The sequence below is a fragment of the Falco peregrinus genome, chromosome 8 (genome assembly GCF_023634155.1).
Source record: "Falco peregrinus isolate bFalPer1 chromosome 8, bFalPer1.pri, whole genome shotgun sequence".
Lineage (NCBI taxonomy): Eukaryota > Metazoa > Chordata > Aves > Falconiformes > Falconidae > Falco > Falco peregrinus.
The window spans coordinates 9,814,924-9,835,591 of record NC_073728.1 but is presented as its reverse complement, the minus strand read 5'-3'; the positions used below and the strand labels follow the sequence as shown (position 1 = coordinate 9,835,591).

The following is a 20,668-nucleotide window of genomic DNA, read 5'->3' as shown; positions in this document are numbered from 1 at the left end:
ATTTGTAAGATTCACCATACAAAGACAACACAACCTTTTCCTTTTGCAAATGCTTATAAAGTCTACAATCGGATGCCACTGTAGGCATTGCAGAAAACATTTCTGAGGGGACATGAATTCAACATACCCTTTAAAAACAAGCATGGAACAAATCCACTGACTATCTGCAAGGCAAATGAACGCATCAGAAAAAAAAAGTCCCATATTCAAAGAGTCTGATGACATGCTTTATTTGAAAAATTAGTATGCAGCTTTTGAAGCTTTAAGCAGTGCCTTCATAAACATTAGTGACTGGAAAATTTAGACCATTAAAGAATCCTATATTCTGATGTTTAGTTACACAGTAGAAAACTGGAATGAAATTTGTCTGTGAGTTTTCCATGGACAATTAACTCATTTGTAGTGTACTTATTAGCTAATAGGACTTAGTCATAAAGGTCAAGGGGAAGAAGATGGCTTTTACAACTACTGTGAAAGCAGATACTAAGAAATGTATTGGAAAGAATAAAAAGCAGAGTTTGGGGTGTTAGTCCACAGAACAGCTGTACAAAAAAAGCACACACTGTATAAAAACTAATTACAGATTGCATGACAGATGACATGCACAACAATGACAGGCAAACACTGAAACACAACAAGTTCCTTTCGAATATGAGGGAGAAATACTTTACCTTGAGGATGACAGAGCACTGGGACAGGCTGCCCAGAGAGGTTGTGGGGTCTCCTTCCCTGGAGACATTTAAAATCCACCTTGACATGACTCTGCAACCTGCTCTAGGAGAACCTGCTTTAGCAGGGGGCTGGACTGGGCGATCTCCAGAGGTCCCTTCAACCCTGACCATTCTGTGTGACTCTGACATCAAAACTACTTGCATGCTAAGCAGACACCATGCAAGTCATCTTTTCTTGGAGGTTACTATTCTAGTTGAAGAGCACTCCAGTCTGCAGGGCTTGCATGTACATAAATGGGCATCAAAAGTTACATATACATTTGATCTGCCCGAGCCTGTGATTGCATAAAGCCTATCAATTTTCTCAACAGAGAACTTCAGTGGAAAGTACAAACAGGGGTTACGATCAGCTGACAGCCTAACCGTGGTTAGAAGTTTTAACAGATCTCAGCCTATATGTAAATAGGCAGCACCTCACCTTCTTACAGGCCTTGATCACGTACATCAAGCAAGCAAAAGCTTCCTGTCAATTTCAATGGAAGCTGCTTATATGAAATTCAAGATTTTAATAAATTCCTCCCTCCTCTTCCCAGGGTATTTTCCATAATCTTCCAAATCACTCTTAATGTAGCAATGAACAAATTCACTCCCCACTGATACTTAGGGTATGACCTATGCCATACATCTAGTAATGAAATGCACACATTTGCCAAGGAAAGAGTAGTTGTATTTAATTACATCTCTTGTCACTCAGGAGATTAAAAAACAAAACACTCACACTTTATGTTAAGCTAGTTTTGATATTAGGACAGTTGCTGAAAAAGAAAATTTTCCTCTGGTACCCCATTTACAATTTCTGGTTAAAAAGCCTGAAGAATCCCATCTATTTAATACTTACATTCAAACCTGAGGACCCAACATCCAGTCAGAACAGCCATCATACACTTGAAAGTACTTGGCATCGGAACATCAGGGATAACAAGATGAGTTACTAGGAGAAAAGATTACATCAGTAGAACTAAAAGCACATAAAATCAGAACCATGCCTGGCTAAGAAGCAATCAATCACCATTTAAAGAATAAACAGACTACAGTAATTTATTAACCACTCTTGCCAGCACAAGTATGTGATTTTTGAGACTAAGATGTAAGTAGAAGCACTATTAGAAATTTGGTGGGTTTCAACACAGTAGCTGTGAAAAAGGGAAGTCACGTTTTTATAGTTTCTAAGCTAACACTTAAATCTTCAGAGGCGGCTCTGGTTTATGGGACTATTTTTTTTCCCCAATCCTTTTAAAGTTAAATATAACTAACAGGAATCTTACTATGGGATCTCACTGCTTCAACACAAAGCTAACAAAACTCAACTCACTATTCTGGAGTAGTAATCAGAATGTGAAAGATTGTAAGAAAATTACCTTAGCATTTCTTTCACAAGCAGGAAAAGCAGCACTCCAAAGAAAAACTAAGAGAGGGGATTAAGACAATGTTCCCCTCCTCAAAACAGAACAAACTCCCAGCTGCCACCCTGGCCCCATAATTTGGCTCCATCATCTTAATGACGAATAAGGAAGACGACATGCGAGAAGAACTTTGTCAACTTTTAGTCAACGACATGGTCTGTCTAAAGGCATCTCTGCCTAAGATTCACTTCTGAAAGATATAAACCTTACAGGATGTCTCATGTGAGCAGACACCTTAAAGTTAGTAAAGGTGTAGAGAGAAGAGGTCTTTGAGGAGAACTTAGGGATTTTTAAACAACAGATAATATACTGTTGAGCTGTGGCTCCACCGGAAGTCTCCTGCCTCAGTAACCAGGTAGGCTTTTTATGTGCTTACATGGAACACACCACCATTCTACTACAGCTATAATTCAATGATTTCAGAAATTGCACTTACTAGCAATGATAAAAAACCCTGTTGCAGCTGGTATCTTAAAATGCAGAACTGTAGTTACTTATATTTGGACAGAGACATTTCAACAAGACTACATACCTCTGCTATTAAATTCATTACACCTTTGAGCCTTCAGAACTGTTGTTAGTTTGTTCAGCAGTTTCTGTTGCTCTGAACTAAGACTGCTCCCCAATATACCAAGAGGTCCATCCCTTGGCTGGCTGGGGCTCAGTGCCTGCATGAACAGAAAATCCTACAATAAGCTGAATGCTTAGAAAGCATGAAGAAACAGCTAACTTGTTTGACAGCTTCATTTACTAAGAATAAACATTTTGAAAAACAGTTTATGGCAAGCTTAGTGGACAGGGTCCATAGATAAAACTCTATATAACAAACTAGCTCTCAAGGGAAAAAAAGCTTGACAGAGGTACTTGTGCCTCATTTTTTCTTCTTCTTTGCCTTTTTTTATAGACACTGGTGTGCACGCACATAGCTGGTTGAACTCTGTGTAAACAGCCTGACTGACTGCAGTGTTGAAAGAGGAAAGGATTTCCAACAAAGCAGTAAAGCCTCCTTCTTCTAGTGAAGTATTACCAACAGATAAGCTACTAATATGTTGGGTAACCTACATAATTAATACCTGCATTTACTTTTACTAAAGAGTCCCTAATACACTGCCCTGTAAAGTAATGAATGCTGCATTTTTTTTTTTATGCAGATACTACAAAAAAAAGTAAGAGGAGCTGCTTGTGCAAGACTTATGCTAACAAGGATGTGGTATTTCAGCTCCTGGGTCTTCGTACGTATTCCCAGATTCCACAGTACAGACATACCTTTAAGACTCAGTTACTCTAAAGCCTCAGGCTTTGGATCGAGTCATCCACATGAGCTGGTGGCATCCATTGGCACACACTCATCCCCAAAGCAAATGCAAATACCAAGTGTTTTGTTTACAACAGAAGAGCTGCATCTTACATTTGCTACAGGTAGGAGGAAGAGTCATATCCTTGCTAGTTTAGCTGCAATAGTTTACTTTTGGCCAATGGGTATCATATTACCTCAATGAGAAGGGATCATAACAGGCTGTATACCCTGGAGTAGACCAGAACTGCTTGTATAAGCTAGGTCAGTTTAGTCATCATTCATCAGGAAGCACAAAGCATTTCATAATGCAGTAACTTTCCAAGCCTGAATTAACCTGATTTTGGTCACAAGTTCTGAGAAGTCTTTGGGAAGAAGAGGGGAAAACCAAAAACCCCAGAACAATCATCCAAAAGCTGTTTTCAGCTGCTGAGCTGCTGGTATCTTCATTATTGGACAAAGGATGATACTGGAGCAGTCTTTTAAAGGCACACAAGAAGCACTTGGAGCAAAAACTGCTGCTGCTGCTTTCAGCCAGTTTGGCAAGTAGAGCAAATTTAAATATGCAGAAAAAAAACCAACAATAGCAAAGTTCAATCAACAATACTTCAAGAATAACACAGCATTTATTCTCCTATAATAAAAGCACATTACAAGAAACATCCTTTGTTTTCCCAGATAAAGCTATAACACAGGATATCATAGCTTTTAAGCGTCCCACGTATATTCTAGAAATATTGTGCAAGTTACGTTTCCCAGCCTATTTTAAATCTCCCTGTAAAGGCAGGTGATGTACTGTACTTTGGTTCAAGCCTTCAATACTTACAGGATGAACTAGTTTTTTAATAAGCAAAACAAAAACAACACACACTTACCTCCGAGGGCTGCTTAAGTGAAAATGATTCATTTTTCACTGGTAACGTTAGCACAGACTTCATCTTTTCACTTTCTGCATAGTCCACAGGCCGTAGACCAAATATATTACTGGCAAAACAAGCACAGATGGGTTTAAGTAAATAAAATGTGACTTGATTCTTAACTAACTGGGCACATTAGCTGGGTAGCTTTCCCTCCCACTTTCTTATTAATATGTAATTTCAGCTAAAAACCACAAAGCTTCAAGTAAGAACTGCATCCAAGACAGATGGATACCGAATTACAAGCTGCTGCATTCAGCTGAGGAGTAAGGGATGTTCAGAGCAGAATGTTCAGTTAAATAAACAGAATCCTTGTTAAACTGTTTCAAGACGCACGTTGATATCCTTCACAAGACCCAGAAATTTCAGCTTTAATCCTTCATTGCAGTCATATTACCAAGAAACTTATTTTTGGCTTACCCATTTGCCATAAAAGACATGACATACTGTGTTAAACATCAGAGCCTGATGTGGTTATGCTTTTATGGGAAAAGCTGTCTGCTTCCTACTTGGGAACAGTGGCTCCCTCGCACTTCCAAAATTTGAGTACACATCTCATTTTCCCCTCAGCGTGCTGTTCCACAGAACACATTATAGCCAATTCATTCAGATTCTAGTTGGTTTGCCAATTTTGTTGAACACTATTCATCCTATGTGGCACCTCATAGTTATTAGATATGCTTCGAGACCCATTTCCTCCCTCATTCTTTCAGCATTACTCAGACAGACATGATTTGCTATAAACACAACAGCAGGCACAGCCATGGCTTCTATCACTTCCTCACACAGCTTTGCAGCTGCAGGACAGTAGCGTGTGCAGGAAAGCTTGAAACCGCAGAACAGGTATAATTGCCATTAACAAACACGATCCTCTGCCAGTACTCTTGGGAAATATTCTGCTTGCTTTGCCCTTTGCAAGAATAATGGCCATTCCAGCCGATCCTCTTCTCCCCACATCATGTAGCTCTGGCTCTCAAAAGGCATAATAAGAGCTCGTTATGAAGGGGAAGCTTGTCACCGAGAACAAAGCCCTGACTCAGTATCTGAAATCCAGCAAGCTTAGTCATCAAACAATGAAGCATTTAAAGAGGTCAAAAACCTCCTCATCTTCAAAGTGCCGTCTCTTAGTTTGCCACACATTTCTGTGCAGAGTACGAATCTAGGAAGCTTTACAGGGAATTCCACATAAGGCCATAACCCAATCCAGCCCAAAGAGAAGCTCACATCATTAAGTCTTCACTCAGACTTAACCAGGAGGCTTTGGCCAGTGCAAAGCTGAAAGACGCATCTGACCTTAGCACCTTTCTATGCTACTGACCGAGCACTGCTCACCAAATAGCCTCTTGGGAAAACAACAATCCTCAGAGCCCCACAGAGGAGATTCTGGGGTGGCATTTTACAGTTGTTAGTTTTACAATATTACCAACTCCAAGCTCTTCTCTGTTACTAATGAGCGGAGAGCTAGCATAATACAAATTCTGCAGACTATAATTGGTTAAATCTCAGCCCAGTCCTGGGAGTTGCAGCCCATTAAATACTGTCATGCTGTTCCTGCTTTGTCATGCATCATCAGGGTAGCTCTTGCCCTTTCCTGAAATAAGGGCCATATTTGACTCAAACAGCTGCAGGATAGAGCTCCTTTGAAAAATGTATCAGGCAGCGGGGCAGGGGAAAGAATATATATATTAGCACATACACGAAAAATCACCTTTCAACTAGATGGCTGACCTTTTACTGTGAACTAAACAGGGGAAAGAAATCACTGCATATTGATAGCAGAAGTTTGGGAGTGTTTCCCCCTTCCAAGTCACAGTAAGATCCTTGACTACTGAAAAAAACATCATGAATGTTTACCATAGATAAATATATAGGCCACCACAGTTAAAGAACATTTTTTGCCAATTAAACTGTACAAATAAAAGCTCCAGCTACTCCCTCTGTATTGACTTAATTTTTTTTTCTATATTTTTAAGATAATTTCAGTCACTTCTTACCAGTGTATTGCAAAATGCTGTCCCATCATTATGCAGCATTGACTGAATGGCTATTCACAGGACGTTAAGGTGCTGTAGTTAAAGTAAATCATAACAAACTTGGGAGCTGAGGTCTGATAAAAGGAACACCAGCCCAAGGGATGGCTTTAAGAGTTTTGACTATTTGCAACAAAGCAGCTTGAGCTTAAGGAAAGCGAGGAAAAAGTAGCTGAAACGGGAGAAAAAGAGGGTTCACAAAATAAAACCTAACACATGGAGCACATTCTAACAACAGGTCTTAAATATGATATTATTGTAATTTACACATCCCTTTCAAAGAAAAAGGGCTAAAACCAGATTTGTTCTTTTTAGTTAGCACCCACTAACCATCCAAAAAGTAACCATGATCAGAAAGATCATGCTTTGCCCAGTCTCCACTGGGCTGGTACACTTCTCAGAGCAGTTACTAGGGGAACAGTTTTTAACATATTAGGAATGTATATTATTTTTAACCCTATGATCAGAAATCAAGGACCAGATCTATGCAGCCACAAGGGCATCACTAAGGTACAGGAATGGGAAACAGGTTTTGGCAAAAATTTGGGCTCAAATCTGTCTTTATTCAACTAAGCTGAACAACAGAAATCATCTGCCTTATTCAGAGTAAGAAATTATTTTGACCCCATTTGCAAAAAACAAAAAAACAAATAAGGGAGACATGCACATTAAGTCCACTCTAACACACACATACAGCATTTTAAAAAAAAAGTCTATAACCAGTTGTGTGCTCTTACTCTTTAGGTCTGGGTTTGTTAAAATGGGTCCAATGCACATGACTGCTTTACAGAAGGAAGACACAATTGTTTCTACAAGAGAGAAGTAAGTGTCTCTGGTGCTTGAGCTAAAATACAAGGTCTTTAAGGCATACTTCTTTCTACCAGAATGCGAGTGGGCTTTTTGCAAGCTGTTTTAAACGTTCAAGAGTCAGATGTATCCTTTGATACAAGCAATCTCCTATTAGTCAGTCATCAAGGTACTGAATAGTCGGTAGAGGGCTATTACGGCTAGAACAAATTCCAATCAAAGAGCAGGATGACTGTGCTGAGAACAAAGATGAGCCCAATGAAGAGCAACTCAATGTAATCTGCTATGACTTTACATGAGATGACAGATGATATCTTAAGGACTGACATATCAAAATAATTGCTTATGAAAATCTTTAGAAAATGAGATTCAGTTTATGGTGCAACACCGTTGAAGTCTTCAGCACGAAGACAACAGAACTAACTCCTGTAGTCAAAAAGAAACTTAACAGCTACCTTCTAAATGTGTCATTAAGCTTTCAGGAAGTAAGTGTCCAGAGGAGAAGATAAATAGGGAGACACACCCCTGCCTATTCTTTCAAAGCCACAAACTTACGCAGCTTCCGATACAAGCTAATGATGACTATATACTACTTTGTAATCAGGAATTTTAACTTCTAGTATCAAAATGGAGCAGCTTACTTCCTGTTCCACAGCTGAGCATAAATCAAGTTTTACCCCACCCCACAAAAGAGTTCAGTTTTGAATGGAAATCTCACAACCAGGTGCTAGTGCAGTAGTGTAACTACCAATTTGCATGTGGAAGTCAGCACTTGTATTTTGAGACTATGGTAAGCAGAAATCTTTCTTGAACCTGACAGAAGAAAGAAAATTTAGTCTGTGTAGCCAGAAAGACCATCTTAGATATCCAAACAAGGCCAGGGTTTTAGTTAACCTACTGTCAGCAGGAAGTTAAGCATACTGTCTTGCACTTAAGACCGCAGCATCCTGCACTTTCTTCACTTATAAAAGCAGACAAAATTATGACAGTGCCATGGGTCTAATACCTCCTGGAATTAACCACAGGTTCTAACAGTTTTTGCCACCGTGCTCTTCGAAACAGAGGACCACAGTCTATCCCTAAGCATTCCCACAGGTCGGCTCAGAATCAGACTCAAAACTACTCAAAAACAACTAATATCTAAAAAAATGGGGCAACAAAACAATTTTTACTAATGCTAAACTTATTGTGCATGAAAAACTGGAAAGATAGCCCATTTGATGAAAGCATTTAGGAAGTACTGTGAAATTGCAAATGCACAGATCTAATTTTTCAAATCACTTAGCTTGCTGTGAAGCAAGGAAAAAAAGACAATTCAAGAGAGTGAGCACTTGAAAAAAGCTATAAAACAAAAATTAGCTATGTGTAGGAGATTAACTTAAGAAATTAACTAGACCAACAGGACAATTAATAGGTCCACTGGTCCATATAATATTTTTCATTTGTAGTTCATATCTTTCTCAGTCACTGAAAACTTCAAATGACAAGAAGTGCCACAACTATTAAATCTTACAGATTGGCAAAATTTTGGGTTTTGCCCAGGAATACTGAAATCCAAGGATTGCTTTCTGGCAAAAGAGATAGTTCCCACCTGTATTCATTTGGTCCAAAATACATGTCGTTGCTTCATATTACATACAGTTACTTCTGAACACACTATGCATTAACATGCATGGAGAAAAAACTAGCCTGAAAGACTCACTTGGAATGAGACATATTTGATGGGTCTGTGAACCTGATGATCTAAATCTGAAACTGCAAAGTCTCAGCTCTCTGATGGCTAGGGTTATGCTAATCCCTGTCCACCTCATGAATTGAGATCCCTTAGAAAGCGGCTGTATTTGCTCCCAGACATATCCTACCTCCCTCTACAGACCAGTGGATCTTACCTGCCTTTGGGCCTGCAGTCAGTAAAGATGGCACATCTTTAAAAAAATATTTCATCTTGCAAAATTGAGTATCACGCTAAATTTCAAAACTACTGCTCTAAGCAGACTATTCAACACAAGCTCTGTTTTTATTCCAGTAGATTAACTCCCCAGCACACAAGGGACATTAAGATACAAAACTGAGTTAATTCTACTGTCAAAACAGCTGCAAGACATCAGTCACTTTTGTGAGGTTTCATGCTATATATTTCATAGCATCCCAAGTAACATTTGAATACATTTATCATGTTCGCATTTTACTTAGCTTCGCTAAAAGAAAAGACTTTAAGTAACCACAGTGAACTAATCAATCTTTCCTCCCCACTCCCACGAGGTACCAAAGAATCATCTTGCTATGCTAGGATAAAGAGGACCCTCTCCTGGGCTGAAAGTTAGTTCAGTGAGAGCCTGAAGAGCCCACAAAAGGACTAGAAAGTTTTATATACCCAAAAAAAGAGAAGACTAAGATTAGCCAAATTTATCAGCTTGGCAAAAATGGTTTGGTATAGTCTTAGCTCACATACTGCACACCTCTAAAGTTAAGGCACTCATGTATATTCCTAAAGAAAATAAATCTTTGAGATGCAAGTTCAGTGCTCAATTTCTACTTTAAAGATGCTAAAGTAACAACGTGAAGGTGAGCAGATCCTGCATTAAGTACAAAAGAGGCCAATTATAACTAGTCATATGGAAAAGAACTATAATTGCACGATCTTAAGTGACTACCCTGTTCTCGCCTCCTGTGTCTGCAGGTCTCTGGGATCTAGGAAAAAAAAAGTGACTTCATTATAAGGGTACCTGCACCCACTAGAAAAAAAAAAAAAAAAAAAAAGAGTAATTTAAACCTTCTACATTAAAGAAGGTTCAAACCCACTTACATAGGCAAATCCAACCACTGTTTAATTAGAACTACAACTACCAGAGGCAGTGGCAGAAAAAGACCCTCTAAGATCTGCAAAGCCATGATTCAGGGGAAGATCACGGCACAATTCATTGCTGGAAGCTAGCTGGGCACAGGATGCAAGGAAGACAGAGAACATTTTCAGAAGACTGACACACTGTTCTTGTTTCTATTGTTTCTTGATTTGGAAGATGTCAGTAAAGTCTTATTATTCTAGCCTGAACACTTTACCTATGCATCCCCTTCTCTGCATCTCTAATGCTCTCTGTAAAAATAGGGGAAAGCACAAACAAAACCCAACCCCTCTCCATCATCAATGCAATAGTAACATGCACAGTAGCATTTCAGCCAGAGAGAGAGTCTACAGAAATTTTGGAAACCTCAAATTTTCCAGGGGGGGGACATACAGGATTGGATTTTTGCCAGAGCACCTGTGGTTCCTTTTGCCAGACAAATGAAACAAAGATTAGAGGCAGCTAAATTTGTTCCCAAAAAGATTTTAAGTCAAAATAATAATAATAATAAAAAGTATATGTATTTAACACCATGCAGTAGAGATTCCAAGTACCTTTGAAATTAAGTCAGTAACATACTTAGAAGTGGGTTAGAATACTGCAAGGGGGAGCTAGCTGCAGAGTTGTGACATACCCTAAGTCACATTGTTTTAATATACAACTGAACATTACCTGTGCTCGGTGAAAAGCCAAGACAGAATTTAAAGTTTACATAAATCTCTCCTTCCATGATTAAAAAGCTTCTGTTTCAATAGAAAGTCATGTTTGCTCATGTAGAATGAGCTGAAAGAGCTTCAGCTTCATCTCAGTTTGCACGAACACATGCAGCTAAGGCTAATAAAGAGACCTGAAGCGTCTGCTGCTGGCATTTGGAGTCTCGGCTGTGCAAATCTACCAGTCCTGTCAAAACCTTGCATCAAGCTGTTGGCTGTGCTACGCTTTCAAATACCAGACAGACAAGTGATAAGTGTCACACAACCAGTTCCTGATATTCAAGTGGCTTGAAAATTAGTTTCTGAAGCTGTCAGCTTTTCATGGTGTGATGAGCTGGTCTTTGTTGTTCAAGAACAAAGTGAAGATGAACAATTGATCCTTGTTTTACTTTTTCATGCTAAAGTTGTAGGTTTGTTTTGTTGTTTTGATTTAAAAAAAGAACAAAAAACTCCGGCATATTCAAGACTAGGACTGTTTTTGAAAACCCTATGATTTTCTACATAGTACCTTACTTCTGTAAGCTTCAAGAGCAAATACTGAAAGCTGAAGTGATTAAGCTGAACTTGTTTATGCTTCTTTATGTGGCTGGCAAGGAAATTCATGTCATGCAAGACTTCATCCTATCGTGTTACTGTATACACACACCTACTGACAACATGCATTGGATTCAAATTTTACACACACAGGCCCTGGCACAACAGCAATACTACACCTAAAACCACATTTGGTGTCTGAAATACTAATAGCTTGCAGGGTTATTCACAGACTAACAGATTCTTTAGCACCTCCTATACACAAATGCCAAAATCTTCAGGAGGTGTAACTGTACAGAAGATGGAGCTGAAAATATTTCTAAGCTTTTTAAATTTTTTTAATTAAACAGTGTATCAAGAATTAGTGCTTTAGTCCAGAAAGGAAAAAAATAAACAAAAAACACTCCCCAAACTTCAGCCTGTATCTATGTCATTTGTGAAGGCAGAAGAGATGGGACCAAAACACCTTCTGCTAGGAAGTAAAGTAGTAAAAGTAAAGAGACAGAAAACAGCTGTAGCAGTTCAAAACTCATCTAGCTCAGCATCTTAGGTCTGACAGTAGCTATAACAAGATCCCAACAGGAAAGGGTAAGAATAGGGTAAGCATATTTTGTTACTTTCCTAGTACAATCTCCAATACTCCAGCTATCTATGACATACACATCCTCAGAAAAGCTTAGGACAAAGCCAAATGGAAAGGCAACACCTACCTGGAAAAGTAGGATGTAAGTATAGCAAAGTATACATTTAACACCCACCCCCTCACATCAGATAAATCACATTTATTAGTAGCTTTGCATCACATTTACTTAACATACACCCTGGAAGTTGTAGCTGTAGTTAATACCACAGTTAAAATAACATTCCACATCTACTTACATTGCATCACGGGAAGCACCATGCAAAAGCAGGAGCTCAACAATGCTCACATGCCCATTCTTGGCAGCATCGTGAAGCGGTGAATCATTCTGATACCCTGTAGTATTCACCAACGCCTTGTATTGTAGCAACAGCTCCACCACTTCTTTGTGCCCATGATTACATGCCTCGTGCTAGTTGGGTAAACGTGTAAGAGCAGAAACTCAAGTGAAACAGAATTCAGAGGAAGGACTCCTGTCATACCAGCCAAATTAATTTTCAAACACTTCTCAGTTAAGACAATTGGGGAAGACAATGCAAGGATACTGCATTACATTCCTGACATGAATTAACCTTGGAACCTAGCACTAATAAAAAGCACAGAAATGAACTGAACAAAGGCCAATTGTGTGCAAATTGGACTACAGGGAATAAAGCCTCCCAGATTACGCTCTGTCAAGAGTATTCTTCAGGAGAGGAAGAAGTCATGGTTGAAAAGAACCTTTTATTTATTTTCTGTAATTCGAGTAATTTTCATTCAACAACTTGATACATTTCCAAAATGGTAAAAAACATTGATGACATTTAGAACCATAAAATATATCACATTGTCTGCAATTGATAATTTTCTAGCTACCATAGTTATATTTTCTGCATTTGCAGACTCACAGGCTGATGCGTTGGCATGCCCTGCCCCAGCAGCAGAGTGTTGGATTTGGGCAGGTCAGTAGTTGCTCATAAATTCTTTTAAACTTGTTTATCGTCACTTCACATAATCCTTTGCCACCTAAATGCGTGTAAAGGGAACTAAAAAATGGCAAAGGAGAGCTGAAATGAAATTTGATTAGAAGTGAAATAACACCAGAAAAGTCTTCAACACTCACAAGTGGTGTCCAGCCAGCATTATCTTTGACATTGGGATCTGCCCCATTTTTCAGCAGCTGGTCAACAGCTGCTACATCACCCTACATAGGAGAAAAGCCCATAGTTATTAAAAAATAACAAAGGAGATACAAAAGACAACAAAAATTTATGAGATGCAGAATTATAAATTTAGCTGCAGTAAAAATGTAATGTTACCAGTCTTCCATTTAGATATTGTCAGGATAACAAAAACTCAACTGGTCTGCAGACCACAGTTTATCATTACTGTTCATTTAGAAGCACCTACACATTTTACAGAAATACGTATTTTTAGCTAAAACTGCTACATATAACAGACTACTCAGAATAAATAGAGAAGTTTGTGCTGATTGCAATCTGTCCACTAGATTCAACCACAAGGACTAAAGTCAGGAGCATTTATTGAGAATTCCCTTGTCCTTCAGACTGGATTTTTTTTTTCAAACTAATCTAAATAACTGGCTAGAAACATGCATAGGTAAAAGATGAATAAGCCTGACAAGCTTCTATAAATTGTTTTCCCACAAGTCAAAAGGAAAAGGGAAAGAGTTCTATTTAACACTGCAATTACGACTTATGTTGAATCTCACTGACACTTTCTCTGACAGTTATTTTACCAAGATAGTTTTCATTTGCTTTTTTGGAAGAACGCTATATTCAGTTTTCACTATAAGCAAGGAAATGTATGTGGAAAAGGGTGGCAACTAATGCAGAAATTCTGGGAAGAGGCTGAGTAGAGACAAGGCATAGGAAGCAACTGAGCAGGATTTGCGAATCAGAGGTTTTGACACTAATATTTGCCTTCTACAAGAGAGAAAGCCAGTAATAAGATTGGAGTATATACAGATGTAGCTATAAATAGGCAAGCAGAAGCTAAGGCAAGGAAATCTCTGCAGTGCGGGTCTTTTTAAAAGCGTGTGGGAAAAGTAACCCAAAGACTAAAAGCAGACCTTGATCCCCTTCTTTCACAGCACCATCTGCACCCCAGGTGTTGGTACTTAAAACTCACTTTGTGCCATGTCAATTCCCACTTCTGGCATTTGTTACTACAGAGCTGCAATTGCATAGGTCTGCCCGGCCTGAAGGGGCACCATGAATTTTGTTCCAAAGTTTTTGCTGCAATGCTGGGAGAACCACAGCTACAGGTACACAACTAACGGGGCCAGGCTGTCCCACACCTCTTATCATCAGGTACCACCTCTTAAGCCAAAGCCATGATTTACCTGCACTCTTATTAGGAGCAGCTATGCACCACTTCTCAGCTGATGGAGTAACAGGGAAGGAGGAGATCATCAAGGGCCATCTAATGACCAAAACTAATCACCTAAATAATGTGAGCTTTTCAAAGGCCAAACTACCCCAGTAGGCCTCAAGTTTCTGCACAGCTTGCTACCAATACCCCAGCTATTTTTATTTTAGGTTATGGGATTTTTGTTTTTTTGGTTTTGTTGGGGGTTTTTTGGTGTGGGGTTTGTTTGTTTGGGGTTTTTTTGGGGGGTGGGGGTGTCTTTTTTTGTTGTTTTGGGTTGGTTGGTTTTTTGGGGGGATCCACCCCAGCCAAGCATTTCAAGATGACCGCTAACACTTTCCCTAGATCAGGGTATTGCAATCCCCAGAAAAGACTAATATACAGACTGGTATCCCGCTCTTGCCCTTCACCAAATCTGCAATATATAAAAAAATTGGGGCCTGGAGGGGGGAAGAGGAGTTTAATCCATGATATACAGAAAGTTCTGCACTCTTAAGTAGTGGTAAGTCAAGAAATTCCTGTTACTCCACAGCATTTCTTAAAAAAAGGTGAGAATATTAAATTAAGCTTTAAATACAACAAAGATAACTTAATCCCATTTTTTTAACCATCGAGGAACACTGAAAAACACAATAACTTTAATCTTTACTCTTTAGTTGAGAGAAAATATCAAGAGACTGCTCAGTAGCAAGAAATCCAGCAAGCAAAAACTGAAAACTCAAAATTCACCCAAAAAATGCTAAGAATCACTGGTTTTCCAACAGTCAAGTAAATTAACACATCAGAGATCAATTTCATGCATTACGTTCACAACTTAGATGTCCCAGCAAAATGTTATCTTTCAAAGCAATTAAAGAATTCTAACAGCAGCATATTCTTTACGGTTGCAAGGTAACAAACATGCATCAAATCTGAAGAGTTCCTCAGAGGCAGCTAAGACAGTGCTCATCATTAGATATTTTTCTACAGAGGGAAGACACATTTATCTGTAATGAGCGAGATCTGAACTTATCATTTCAAGTTAAGTTTGCAAACATGTACAGCAAGGGTTTGACATTTCAAGAGTACTCCTTTAAAGCAGTAAGCATAGCTAATAATTTGTGTGGGCACTAGGCAGTATCACAGCGTTTCAGAGGAGTTATGTGAACATTGATTTGACAACATTGCTGCAGTTTTATCAAAGGAAATATTGCTGGTGTGGACACCAGTACTGACAGCATCCACAGACTGAAATCCAGGTCTAAGTCAAAATTAGAAAAAGTGGTGTTTTGCTGTTTACAGAAGACAAATATTGTCATCATTTCAGCTGTAAATGGAACCTGCTCCCTGCAACCAGTACCTAGCATTGAGTGGCAGAAAGGGAGGGGAAGCTGTCAGGCCCGTTGTACTGTGTAATGACTGGACAGGTGCTGACAATTGCAGTTATAAGAGACATGTTAAAGTTGTTTGTAGAAAGGAGAACGTGCCTTTTGTCCTCTTAGAGGCTCTTCAGTCAGCACATTGTGAATATTTACTTTAAAAAAGTGGAAAACTACATTTCAAGAAGCTGATCCTTAGCAGACACATTAAAGTCCCTCCTGCAAGCAGGACCATCATCTGACAGTGATCCAAGAGTTAAAGAGGTACAGTTAATGCACTGACTAATTCTAACAAAGATGGTGGAATTACTCACATTTAAAAGCTAATAGATGTTGGAGCTGGTAGGGGCAAGTCCCAGCCATAGAATATCTACATACCTTACATCTTCCCTCCACAAGTAAGCAAACAGAAGACACTACACCTATTAGCACGGAATTGCTAATTCAAACATGCTTCATAAATTTGTGCTTTGACCAATATTGAAATCAGCTTTGTACATTTAGTCCCTTGAGTTTACTTGATCTAGCAATACCAGCATAAAATCACCAGTGCTAAATATGGAGTCATAACCATACCAGATGCTACAAGGAGGGGCCCTCACAGCTTGTCACAGCAGTCTGCAGCAACAGTGGAGTGGAAATGTAACAGGAGATACTACTTGCTCAGAAACAGAGAACAGGACAAACACCAGGTAGAAAAATGCCAACATTAACAATTCACAGGGAAGTGTTTATTTTTAAATCTCATTATCAATGAAGGATTACAACCAGCTTCTGAAGAGGCAGAAACTTCTGCAGAATGTAAAACTATCCGTTTGGAAGAAACAAAGCAAAGGACATTTTAAGCTCGTAACAAAGCTTATGTATAGTGACAACACAGTAATGCAATGAATGGGTTTGCTCTTCCTCTGCTACAGCTTAAGGGAACTCTGGAAACCATAGAAGCCAGAAAGGCATTGGGGCCATCTGTTGGCAGATCTAGAAGACAGCATTGGCTTACACAGAGAAGGGTATTTACACAGCTTTACAAACACATCCCTCCCAATGAAAATTTAGTTCCTGCAGGCACAGATGTAATGAGCCCAGAAAACCACCCTCACTTGGCTTAAGCAAGGTTTTTTATATTGTTTTGGTTTTTTTTTTCCCCCAAGTCAACTGTCATGCTTTTAATGCAGACAGATGGTTAAGAAGAACTCATGTCCTGCTTTACAGGGGGTTTATTCCGGTTTACCTTTTACTATTTCCATTAACCACAGATATTTTCCACCTAAAAAAATCACATTCAAATGAAATTAATGAGAATGTATTCTACCAGTTCAAAAGACAGAGATCCAAAGAATTAGGGCAGTACAGGAAGATGAAGTTAAAACCCTGTACCACTTCAACCAAATACTTGTCCCTTTATTTGCAAAGGTAACCAAGTGACTTCAACCTTTACATCAAAACAAATGAACAAAAAACCCCTTTTCAACCCAAATACATTCCTTGTTTAAGTTATAGCAGGGGAGAGGAAAACCAGACTATTACAACTCATAAGTGGTCAAAGAGGGGAAATGTGAATTACAGAGTGCTTATAGCAATGGTGAATGCTCCAACCTCCAACAAACTCTTTCCAGGAACCAGTGAGTTTCTCACCTCAAATTTCTCCAAATTAATTCCCTACCCAGCAGGCTATTTATTAACTAACAAGCATACAAGTAGTTATGCTTAACAAAAAGAAAACATTCACAAAGTTAAGTTTAACCCACCTCAGAAACAAGAGAAGCGACAACCAAGCATTATTGAAAGAGACATGGCAACTTGTTTCTAAGCTTTCAAATTGGCACTTGGGAAGATTGATTGCTGTGACTCACAGCCAGTTTTCATATTCTTAAGTTCTGCATTTGAAACCACTACACTTTTGTATTTGTCTTAAGGTACCTGCTGGATACTACTCAATCAGGAGGACGCTTACCATTCCTGCACCACTTGGCTTTAACATTAGTGTCAAACTGCAACTTCAAAGCAGGCTCAGGTACTACACCCTGCATTTGAGTCATCCTGCTAGTTTCTGTCAGCACACCTCGTTTCTCTAATGAAGTGGGTATTATATGCACAGCTAGGTCACCTGCCACACAAAATCACAAGGTCTGGACAAAAAGACCTTGGACCAAGAGATGTATTCGTTCACTGTAAAGCAGCTGGCAGGAACAATGCTGTCCATCCACTGCCTTTTGCTGAGGGGAGGCTGGGAGCATCTGACTACACAGCAGCATAACTCCTCTCTTGTACCTAAAGGCTCAAGGGGAAAGGCAGGAGGGGAGGTGTTCCTCCCATGTACATGTGTGACCCAACACTCAACCATGATACATACCCATCCGGTACCAAAAGCGAGGAACTGAACAGCTGACTAGGTCAGACACCTGAAAAACGATCTAAAAAAATATCTGATGTTTGCCATTGCATGTTCACAAAACCACAAAAATCTTCTTTCACTCTCCTTTTCTAAGGTGTCATTAACTGTTAACAAAGCAATAAAGAGGAAGAACGGTCTCACAGGCTTGAAAGGAATTATCTATTATTAGTGTTAAGTATAATGAATATGAGGAGTCCAGCACAGCAGGCTAGCCACGGGTGAAGCCTTTACAAAGGCTCTCCTGGTCAGCTGTCAAAGCTAAAGGGTCCCTGAGCAGGAGGCAGGCAAACCTGGTCCAAATGCTCCTTCTCTCTTTCTCCCGAACAAGTAGATGCTCTGCATAGATGTCATTTCTTCTTTCCTCAGAATGGGAAAAACTCTCCAATTGCTTCCAACACAAAACATAGAAAAAATCAAAACCTTCTCCCAGCTGCCTCCCATGCACTCCTTTGTAACAGCATGGCTGTTGCCATGGTCCTCCACTGTCCTGTTGCATTGCAGTTTGCACTAGAAAACTTCCTAGAATCCACAGCAGCAGCGATTCCGCCCTGTCAACTCCCACATCATCTCCCTTGGCAATGCAGAATAAACACAGGCAGAACCAAGACCTGAAGCATTGTACCAAGAAACCATGATTCTTTCCTCTCCACGGTAGATTTAAGACTCTGTATTAACTAGTTAATTCCTAAGTGGAAGGCCTGTTGATTGGGCAATTTCCCACCAGTTTAGAATATTAGGAGTGCAATAGGTCACATTTTGTATTTTAACTAATTGGAAGTTTTACCTCCAATGACTACAGAGGAAGATAAACACGACTGCTGTTTGCTATGGGAAGAGCCACATTTATTTTAATTTATTAGTTTAACTCAGCATTAAGTTCATCCACACTAGAACCCTTCTCGAGGACTGTTTTGATTTCAGCAAGTTAATAACTACTAGTAGTAAATGAAGACAATCCCTCAGAATCATTTGAAACAGCACAATACACTTAATTTTAATGCCTGATAATGTTGTTTATTATCTCTTTAAATAAGAAAAAAGGGAGAACCCAATTAGCTTTAATTAAATTCAGGGTATTAGATCCTAAGAACTAATGAAAAGAATACAGATTTATTTTTTATAATTAATGAAGTCCCAGAGAATTAGACTTTGTTTCACTTTGGGGGGAGGGTGGCAGCTACAAGTCTCTTTCCCATTACACACATGGAAAAACATTACTGGCTGTGGAAAGAACAAGAGAAAAATCACCTGTAAAACAAAACTGGAAGAAAAACACTTCTTCCAGCAACCAAAAAAATGACAGGGCTATTTGGAAAAAAGGCACAGTGAGAATATACATACAGCATAAAGCCTAGTACTTTCAAGACCAGTTTCTTTGAGAAAAAGCATTTATCAGTTCCATAGCAGGGTTCCCACAAGAGCTATGTAGAAACATACTGGTTGCGTGAGATACTTGCATGCAAAAAAAAAAGTTTTCTTGCAATTGCCACACACCCCTAGCAGATTCATGACAATTAATCACTACTACTTCTTGTTCACTCCAAGTAAAATGTCACCAAACCCCATGACCAATAAATAGTTCTGCAGAAAAACCAAGTCCTCACATCATGCTGGCTTGAGCAACTTAGTCTTAATCCACTTTGACATGGACTAGTAACTGTGCCTACACTTCCTGACTACCAGGCATGCAGCAACTTCTTCGGAATATCATAATGTACCCACGATTAAGCTATGTAAGAAAGAAGAACACAAATGAAAGGAGATCATCTGTGTAACCTCCTTCTACAGAAGAGGAGCTGAGCTTGAGACAGTAAAACAACTTTCTCAGTTGTGCTGGAAATCCAGTAGCTGGAAACAAAGATATGTGCAAGTAAGCTACAACTGAAAGACCACTCTCCTTGCCTTATTTTAGTTACATTTAACAGAGAGCAATAACTTCGGGATCACCCTGAAGCCCTACCTAGTTCAACAAGCCTTTACTAACAAGTACCTCAATGCAAATGGAATCGACGGATTAAAATATAGCAGAACTAATGAGGAACAGAAGCAACTTCCCATTTTAGCTCAATAATTATAAACATTAAAAGATGACACCAAAATGAAAAAAGCATTCATGTGTATGCCCACCCCACCGCCTACACTACAGCTGGACGCCAGCTTTTCAGCCCACTGAAATAGTCCCGTCCCTTTCCCAGAGAGGGCTGTACCAACGCCAACAAGCAGTGCCAGCTACACCACTAAACTTGGTTAATCAAAGCTCCTTTTTGTCTATAGCATGACCTGTTTAATTTTTACTCATTTATCTTCAAAATACTTTGCAATGAAAACCCACCTTACTAATGTATTACTGTTCATTCCAAGTCTCACAATAAGCTGCAGAGATGCTCTGTTTTCTTAAAATAATTGTGTTCCAAAGAAGTATCAGACACATTGCTGGAAACAATACCTTTGCAAAAACTTCAAGGTAGATCAGGTTTTTTTTAGAACCAATCACTCACAACAGTATTCCTTATAAATTCCCAGAAAATCATGGAAGGATAATTTGTAAACAGTGCTTTAATAAAGAGGAATATACAGGACTTATGATGAAGTAACAAGACACCTATCCTTTAAAGCTCTTGAGTCCTATGAGG

At 39.1% G+C, this 20,668-nt stretch overlaps 1 protein-coding gene across 2 annotated transcripts in view; it reads right to left on the bottom strand.

Annotated features, from left to right (window-relative positions):
- Positions 1 to 20,668, bottom strand: part of BARD1 (BRCA1 associated RING domain 1) — a 44,754-nt gene that overhangs the window by 11,066 nt on the left and 13,020 nt on the right. For both annotated transcript variants that reach the window (XM_055812462.1, XM_055812463.1), the window contains 5 exons: positions 13,015 to 13,095; positions 12,152 to 12,324; positions 4,304 to 4,412; positions 2,667 to 2,802; positions 1,570 to 1,662 (listed from right to left, as the gene is read on the bottom strand). In XM_055812462.1, coding sequence (XP_055668437.1) covers positions 1,570 to 1,662; positions 2,667 to 2,802; positions 4,304 to 4,412; positions 12,152 to 12,324; positions 13,015 to 13,095 — 592 coding nt within the window. The remainder of the gene's footprint in view (positions 1 to 1,569; positions 1,663 to 2,666; positions 2,803 to 4,303; positions 4,413 to 12,151; positions 12,325 to 13,014; positions 13,096 to 20,668) is intronic.